At 41.4% G+C, this 10,000-nt stretch overlaps 1 protein-coding gene across 1 annotated transcript in view; it reads left to right on the forward strand.

Moving 5' to 3' along the window:
* ora2 (olfactory receptor class A related 2) overlaps positions 1–10,000 on the forward strand; it is a gene marked incomplete at both ends in the record, with an annotated part of 19,799 nt that overhangs the window by 3,739 nt on the left and 6,060 nt on the right. The window contains 1 exon segment of the mRNA XM_080728293.1: positions 1–42. This exon segment is cut by the window's left edge and continues 428 nt beyond it. Within this exon segment, the coding sequence (XP_080584419.1) occupies positions 1–42 (42 nt within the window).

Consider the following 10,000-nt stretch of genomic DNA (forward strand, 5'->3'; position numbering starts at 1 on the left):
CTGTTCAAGATAAAGCAATGGCTATGTCTGCTAGGTCTACCGGTATATAAGACACACCAAACTATTGCAGCAGCAGAAATGAATAGTATACAGATAAAATAGAAGAACATACTGTAAGACTATACAAAGTATATTACGTACAACACTGACTATTCGCCATGTCAGATTATTGCGACCGTAGGTCGCAGTTTACTGTCAGAACCGGCACAGCTTGTCCGTATGTCTACGTGTAACGCCTGACACTGTGGTTCCCCTGACACATCACTGTGACATCACAGTGATGTCAGATACTCAGAGTAGGGTTAACGCCTGACACTGTGGTTCCCCTGACACATCACTGTGACATCACAGGTGACATCACAGTGATGTCAGATACTCAGAGCAGGGATCTCCATATATGGGCATAAACAGGTGACATATCACAGTGGTGTGGCTGGTTCAGACAGGGATCTCCATGTATGCGCATAAAAGGGATTGTATGTTGTGATGTCATGGGAACCACTCTATGCCCACACTGTATATGGAGATTTCTGATGTCATCAATATTAAGCCCATATCTAACAGGAATTCGCTGTATATAAATATTGTTGATATATGTATAACGTAAATACATTTGGGGTGGTGAGGGTGTTGTTTCAAAGGTATGTTGAGGGCTATAAACTATATGTCGATGAAGAAAATACATTAACAGTTCATTTGTAACTATATTATAGAGTTTATGTGGTTAATGGGCTCCTCATAAATTCTATAATATACTTAGTTGACCGGTGCCCCCCCTGCTCTCAGGTGTTTAAAACTTTAGCGGTCAAGAAAATCTAACCGACGGGTTGAAACAAGCGTTTAAATCGCCTTTTTTTGTCAGCCTGTGTCATGTTTTCCCAATGCAATCTTACAGAGGTTGACTGGCCACAGGCGGACTAAATAAGCGATGTAAACGCTTCTTTCAACCCGTCAGTCAGAGTTTCTTGACCGTTAACTTTTAAAACATTCTGAGAGCAGGCGGGACGACCTTTACTTTTTGGATACACTGTGCGGAAGAAGGTAAGCAGGGGTCATCAACATGTCCGTACACAGACAAATGTGTCCGTGGCAAGACTTGGTTTTGTCAGAGTGGCAAATTCTAGATTTTCTGTTTTACACACCTTTATAATTTTCTTATTTAATCATAAGACCCAATTACTGAATGTCAGTCTCCAGTTTTTCTTCAGAATATGTATGACACTAATGTACTATGACACTATGGCATATTAGGAGTCCATTCGTTCTAGTGGTTCTCAAATGTTTGATTTGCAAGGACCCCCATAACACTGAGTGTGTATACAAATGGAACCAAATAGTCCCTTACGGGTCGGTCCATTTGGTTCCACTTGTACACACTCAGTGTTACAGACCAGTTATGGTCATTCAGGACTATCTCTTTATGTGATTCTGGTAATATTATTGTCTGCAAATCTTTTATGTCCTTGGTAAAAATAGAATGACAAAAGTTTCCACCACAAGCCAGCATGGCGATGACCCCTGAAGGTAATAGTATCAAGCATAGTGGGCAATATTCGCCAGTTGCGTCAGCTGCCGGCACCTGATAATGTGGGACCTCATCTCGGGGCTATATAGCGGAGGGAGAGGTCCCAAATGGGGCTAATAAAATTCCAACCCGAATTCGCTAACAGAATATTATTTACCGGTATATATTAATAATATATATTATATTGTTGAACCTTATGTCCAAAACCATCCCTTTTTTTTATTATTTTAAAAACTATTTAAAATAGCAATGTGAGGGGTTGTGTGCTTGTTGTAGATTTTCACTAGTTTGTTGCGACAGTCTAGTATGATGAAACAGGCCTACTTTACGAAGAAACTTTTCTGCCCGACAGTGACAATATATTAATATTCTTAAAATTTTTGTCCATAATCATGTCAGAACAATTTGCTACATACTTTTTGCACTTTCTTGTTTATCCTAAATGTAATGTATTATGCTTACGAGTAATAACAATAACATGTAACAGTACAAATTTGACGTGTGTATTGTACGCACAGTGATAAATGTTTTGCAGAGACCAGGGATCTGTTTTATGATTTTAAATGATTTAATAAAATGAAGAAAAACATTTGAACAAGATGATGCTGTTCTGTCATAAAAACATTATTGCTGCATGAATCTCTGCTGATCTGGCCACATATTGTTTTGTTTGTTCATTCATTAAGCTCCCTCGCTCTTAATTGGGTGGAAGAATTATAACTGGATGAAGGCTCACAGTCGCTGTCAAATGACTTCCAGTCACCTATTTAGTTATAATTAAGGCTTTGAATAGATCCCTGTGCTAATGAAGCAGGTTAATTGCCCCGCAGAGAATTGAGTATAGAACCTGATGGGAAAACTGTTCTTCAGAGAAAAATACATAGTTAATGTACTTTTCTTTTACAAAAAGGTTGTGTAAGGATTTTTGTTGAGGAAGATGCAACAAAACTTCTGACTGATTCAGTGGACAATGTGACATCATAACCACGCCAATTAGTGAGGAGATTGCACTCAGTAAGTCGATATCAGCATTAATTTAAATTAGAGAGAGTACGATTTTGACCTGTAAAGGTCCATAAATTATGCGAGTTTGGCAAATCTTTGGTCTGAACTAGGCTTTTAGACCACACCTGGATGATTTACTATGAGTGTGACAATGGGGTAATTTGGGGGGATCTGTTATGATTGCCACGCCTTGGCAATTATGCAACTAACTTTAATTTGCCTTGGTGAAGTGAGGATGTAAGCTGTTTGAGAGAGGGAACCAAAAAGCAGCAAATGGGGTTGTGGCTAACTGTGTTTATCACACAACCAGTGTGCATCCACTGTTGTGTACACTGTTGTACTGGTGAGCAGGATATGTGATTCATTTGTGCTTGTGTAGAACATTTATCTTACCACTGGTTGAAGTCAAAGGACATTAAATACAGTATAGGATACATCTTTTTATTATTATTGTATCTTTTTGGGGGGTGCGGCAGTGGGGCACAAAAGTTGACAAGTATGGAAGAAAAGCAAAACACTGACAGTTATGCTCAAATCTTTCAGAGGGTCTCCCTTGATGATAAATTCCATATTTTCTACTCTTCACAACACTGAAATCTGATAACATGATACAGACTCCGGTGGAATGAAGGACAGAACATACGGATCATGATGACACAGTAATAAGGATTCACTGGTTATGGGTGGGGCAAGGATGGCTCCTGTCACTGCATAATGTAACTGGCTTATTCCTGTAGAAAACATGAGGCAACTAGATTAGTTCAAATGGAGCAAATATGTGGAAAAACATAACAGATATATGTCAAATTAGTTCAACTTTTGCACTTAAACCCTATAGGCTAAAGTACTTTCTAATGTATGTCAAAAATATCCCATCTACAATCTCAACGCTGCACATTGTGGGCAGAGCAGATGTAGAACTGCTGTGTTCGGCAAATGTTCATCTACTTTCACCTATGTTCTCCCAGAATAGGAACGTTAGGGTCCATGTTGTTAAAGTAACGCAGGATTTTGCTGTGCAAGTTCCCCTTGTGTGTGTGTGTGTGTGTGTGTGTGTGTGTGTGTGTGTGTGTGTGTGTGTGTGTGTGTGTGTGTGTGTGTGTGTGTGTGTGTGTGTGTGTGTGTGTGTTTGAAGGGTGTGCCTCCCGGTACAAGATGGGACCTGTCTCTGTCTACTTAGTTCCATTCCTCAGGAGTGTTCTGGGCTGCAAGTGAATGCTTTGCTGTGGAGAACCAATCCCATACAGCTCTTCATTACTACCTTGCTTTCCTAGCGCCAGCCCAATTCACGTCATAATTATACATTCCATATATATTATTTTTTTCCCCCCCAGAGACTTTACATTTTTCGGAACGAAGACAGCATCTAACAAAATGTCAGCTGTAAAATGTTACTTTGTTGAAGCATTATTAATTTCCCAGTTGCCACTTACCTGGCTGGCTGCAGAGCATTATGACTCCACGATTCCAAATCCTTGCAGCGGATGTCAACTGAAAAAACAACAGAAAGAACATAGCGTTAGCCAACATTTATCTGATTTTTTTATTTTTTAAAGTGGAGAAAAAAAGAAAATCAACCATTGATTTAAACCACCGCCGAAATCAGTCTACTGTCGAAACCTTTGTAAAACAAACAAGAAAACACACTCACACACACACACACCACAAAACCAAACTAACCAAGCTGTCATGTTGTCCACAGTGGCCCAGGTTAAATGAAGTGGAACGAGTGCAGTAATCCATCCCTGCCGTGTCTGATGTCAGTCTGTTTACCTGCACCAGGTACAGGCATTTTAGCTTCCCACGTCCACCAATGGCGTCGCACCAGCTACGGTAAGCCTCGCCCCTTTTACTGCCCTCAAGTCGGTCTACACCCTAATATAGCCCTCTTGGCCGGGAACTGTATGTCAAGCCAAGACCCACCCCTCCCTAATTCAAAACTTAACACACAGTATTGCTTTTACATTAGAGTTGAAGCAATCACATGACAGTGATGACAATGAATGAATATACATTTTCTTGTCTATGACATTGGGTCAGGGACTATGACTATGGCAACAGAAATACAAACAGGCTCACGCGTATAGGGGAAAACCCCGTCAAAATACGATCCAACAGTGGATCACACATTCACATTTATTATCATTCAAAGATTCACATTTACCTCCCTCAGCTCGATCAGCATAATATTTAAAGTTCCCCAGTGATGTCACAGTGATGTCTGAGAGTAGATATTATGCTAGGCACAGAAATAATAGTAGTTTTAAGAATTGTTTTCCTCTGATGATCTTAAATTTTCACTCCAGTAGCAGAATGCTTCTTGAGCTTGCTAAAATAGAAAGCAAGAGGTTTTGTTCAGAGAATGAATACATGACATTTTATTTAAATGTCAGAAATAATATCCCCCCCACTAGAGGCAAAGCTACTTATTTGCCTTCAGTTAGGCCAGTTTCCCAGGCATGGTGTGCATTTGTGCCCTGTTTATGTGAAAACTAAAAAATTATAATAATTATAATAATAGTACAGTAAAACACAGTGCATAAGCACAGAACTGTCCCTAGTCAACAGCAGACATCTTCATATTTTTTTCACTTCTTATGTATAGCTTGTAGTGCACGTTTGGTGCCCTTTGTTGTATAAAAGTCAAACACATTTTAGCTTAGATTAATGCTATGAGCTGAACGAATACCTGCCAGGACACAAGATGTGATTAATACAGCTCTTATTGGACTTTCTGAATCCATAGCTCCAAGTGTGACCCAATGGTCTATATCCACCCTGTTTCACTGATTCCCTCAGACACAGAACATGGCATGCTCATGTTCTAACATGCCTGGAATGCCGCAGTGCCTGACAACAGGGAGCTCGGGTGATGAGAGGAAGATTCCAACAGTTATTCCGTCTTGACAAACATGCTGCTTTTTAGATATGTGCTGTAATTCTGTGGAAAAAATGCCTGAGCCGCTAGAGCTGAGATCCATGGATGCAGTACACATACACATTTGGGGGCACGTTGGGTGATGCTTGCATTGACGTTCTGACAGTCTTGTTACCAGAGCCACAGAGAAAAAGGCAAGAGTGACTACAGTACAAAATAGAGAATATGAGACAGAAAGTATTAAGACAGACATAAATATGGATGTCTGCATGTGTGAGTAGTGGAACTGGATGTACCTATACATCTACATGCACATCTCCATGATTGATGTCAGGGAGATTGTAAGACAGATTAGAGGCCCTTCCCTATCAAGGCAGTATGGAGACAGACCACACAGTCGAGGGGTGGGGGTGTGGGGGGAGGCTTAGGCCCCGGGGCAGTTGGGTTGCGGCTGACTCTAGCCGTACCATTTGCAGGTAAGATATGTGCTGCTGTGCCTAGACTTGAAAGACCTTCAAGATACATTGCTACCTTTCCAACAGTGTGTTAGAAACAGAAAAAGAGAGAGAAGAACAGAACATGTAGTATACATGTATGTACTGTACTTTAAACTCAATAATGCTGCAGTCGGCCTCTTGACATGGAATAATCAAAGGTAGGGTTAGGTGGAATTGTTATGGATTTTAATTATGATTTTACTCTGGCTGGCAAGGTTTTACCCTGAACTATATGTTCTTCGTTCCAAAGGCCCTAAGGCAAAAAAATAAACATTCAGTCAATCCAGGAATTTACACTGTCCTTTCCCTATTCAAATATCAAATAATGTCTGCTATGGAAAGGTCACATCTAACCTGCAAATAATTAACTTAGAAGAATTAATATTCTATCAGTAAATTGACTGCATGTTGTATTAAGAATTGATTGAACTGAAAGCTAAATCAACCTTCAAGACTGACACACACCAAGCATCATACTATGTCTTGCATCAGTTACTTTTTAGAAAATGAGGCAGGAGAAGTGAGGATAGAAATCAGCCAATATTTGAGAGGGGATGATCTTCATTGGCATGTCAGTTTGCAGAGATTTATCCTTTGATGAGCCAATCCACTGTCCTCCCCTAGGGAAGCTGTTTCACACAGCATACATTCAATACACAAGCATTGGCTCAGAGATTTTAATCTGTCTTAATGATTGTGCTTAAAACAGAGCTGTGCTAAGCAGCAGAGCCAAACGGAACATATGGAGACTATTTCTGAGCATTCTTACTGCCAACTGTTTTGAAGCCATTTTATTTTGAACACAGGAACCTCTAATTCCAGAAGAATGGCAGAGAAATGAACCACATTTGGGATAAAGCACTGTACCAATCCACTGAAATGGTGACTCCTCTAGTGTTATATTACAGGTCTTACTTTTGACCATGTTTAACAATAGTTATTACACGGCTTGGTTAAATGATTGATTCTTTGAGCCGGTCGAGAAATAAACCCCAACAAGATGATTAGTTGCCGACACGAAGCGGAGTGGTCTAATCATCCACACATTGTGTGTCTGTTTACATTGCTGCCATGTTGGAAACGGCATAAAATCTAGTACCATAACTTGAGTTAGAAGAACATCTTATGTGATATTGGGTATTTAATCACAACACACACTGTACCAATAAATTAATAAATAAACAAATACTAATAAAAGTGGGGGATACAATCTACAGGAAGTATCCAAAAGGCCGTTGATCACTTGATATTTCTTAAAGTTAAAGAACCATCTCTTAAGGCCAGTAGCCTACACAGCAAGACAACTAGACGCAAGGAGGAGTTGCATTGGTGCGTTCTCGCCTTTAAAAGGAAACTACTCCTTCTAAATGTGCAATTTTTGTTTTTGTTTTCTGCCATTAGTTTCAAATGACAGAGATCTCACTAGCCATGTCCATATATACTCCCAAGAGGTTCTTGAGGGGGTCACCAGCAAAATCACCTATTTTTGAAAATGTTGAAAAAATCGAGAAAAAAAAAAGTTCTTCTAACTTCTGTTAACATGTTTTCAGTTGGGGGTCTGCAGTCAAATACATATCAATTTGGGGACCTTGACATGAAAACGTCTGAGAGCCACAGCATTTTAATGAAGCAGCTGAGATTGTGTCTCATGTCCTCCCTATCTCCCCCCTCAATCCACAGAGGTGGAATTTTCCATGCAGGCGGTTCCCTGAGCCTGCAGTGGAATGTGGACAAGATGGAGCATGTCTTCTGACTGCAGAGTACACTTCGCTTGGCATACTGGAGGTAGAACTGAACTTATACACCCCTTGTCCAGCTTCTCATAAAGCGAGGATTCTCCCTAGCGGGGCGGGGGCGGTGGGGGTCAATCCGTCTGGCTGTAACTTCATCCTCTAGTATTGGTTAGTGTTGGTAATAATGCAGCTGATTGCATTATTGGAATCTGTAGGGCTGAGTAAGAATATAGTAATAATATAGTAATGGTCACACTTGACACTCTGATCTTCTCTGCTGTAGTGATCAAAGTTAACAACCATATATCCTTCGTTGACTTGGGTCCCCCAGGGGTCTATAGGCCTTCTGGACGAAAATAGCCAATTTCAAAGCTCACAACTTGTCGCTACACGACATTTTGTGAGCTTGTAGGTCTGCCATTTTCCGCCTCCCATTTCTCCCAATGTTTTCCTATTATGACATGCATAGGGTCGCTAGGGTTCATGTGGTTAAACACCTGGAAATGGTTAACAGTAATTACATTTTAGGGTTCCGTGCATCCATCCATTCATCTTCAACCGCTTATCCGGAATCGGGTCGCGGGGGTAACCATTACAACTGGGAATTCCAGAGTTCCCTATCCTGAACAACTTCCTTCACTCCTTCCGGGAGTATACCGAGGCGTTCCCAGGCCAGTGTGGAGATATAATCCTTCCATCTGGCCTCCAGTGGTCCTAAATGGGAGGCCAACATCGACTCCACAGTCCAAAAACATTTTGATTAAAAGGTTCAACAGAGGATGTACCTCTTGTGCCAGCTGAAGAAATTCAACCTGCCACAGGCTATGATGCTCCAGTTCTACACTGCCATCATAATCAGTGTTGCAAGAGAAACAAGCGGTCAGGTCTAAAACTAGATCTACAAGCTCACAACGAGTCTCAATGCAATGTGTTGTGGGTTTGTAGATCTGCTATTTTAAATGCACAAATCTTGTCCCTGGCACAAAATATTTTCAGATTAATTTTGGGGTCCTTGACATGAAAAAGTTTGAGAACTTATTATAATAAGCAGACTTGGCAACAATTACCGCAGGCTATATGATGGTTCAGTTCTGCACTGTTAAGAAATCTTTTACTTTAAATTATATGCACTATTAACATATTACGCAGTTACAGCTGTAGATTGTTGTGCTTGTGCCCTGGAGCAACTTGTAAAGTTATACAACTCGGGCATGTGCTGACACAGTCAGCCACAGACATCTCTAGTCCCTACAACCCTCTAAATTGGTGAATGAAGAAACAGAGTGCACAATAAAGGAAGAATGGGCAATGAATGTTAATTGACCCCCACACCTCCAAAAAGTAAGCACAAAATGTACATGTATGACTGAGTCACACAAGGTGTGCACGTCTCACCGGAGAGTGCCGGCAAAAGCGCCAGGGATAGGAAGGAAGTGTAGTTGAATACAGTTGGTAAGGATTAATGCTATGATGAAAAATGGATTCTACATGAGCTTCTCCAGAACAAGTAGAGTCACTTTCCTCCACCCACTCAAACCTGAATAGTAGAGCTTCATAAGTCCTCTGGGTATACGTAATACTGTTGCTATACTGGCAACACACACACACACACACACACACACACACACACACACACACACACACACACACACACACACACACACACACACACACACACACACACACACACACACCATGATCGGGTGCACCACACACACAGGCACACGCACTCACACACACACCAAGATCGTGTGCACCCACGCACACAGGCACACGCACGCACGAAGCTCGCACGCACACACACATGCACACACACACACACACACACACACACACGCACACACACACACACACACACACACACACACACACACACCAAGATCGGGTGCACCACACACACAGGCACACGCACTCACACACACACACACATCAAGATCGTGTGCACCCACGCACACAGGCGCACGCACGCACGCACGCACGCACGCGCACGCGCGCACCCACACACGCACACACACACACACACACACACACACACACACACACACACACACACACACACACACACACACACACACACACAGAGTCATGTCTAAGGTTATAATGAATTGCATGTATCACCATTCAGTAGTCTGAGATAGATTCATTTCCTTGTTTTACTGATGTGGATGAAGCCAACATGTCAAGCATGTGGGAACAGGAAGAAGAGAGCACCACCTGTTGACTCACTGGAATCACAGCAGTTGGGGTGACTACAAAAGAAACTGTAAAAACAAAGCCATGCTTTGCCTTTATGCAGTGCTACTAGCATAATACTAAAGCCTGTGCAACATTTTCCCCCAGAAACTGGGAGTGATGATGAAAT

The sequence above is a fragment of the Nannobrachium achirus genome, assembly GCF_963921795.1.
Source record: "Nannobrachium achirus genome assembly, chromosome: 6".
Lineage (NCBI taxonomy): Eukaryota > Metazoa > Chordata > Actinopteri > Myctophiformes > Myctophidae > Nannobrachium > Nannobrachium achirus.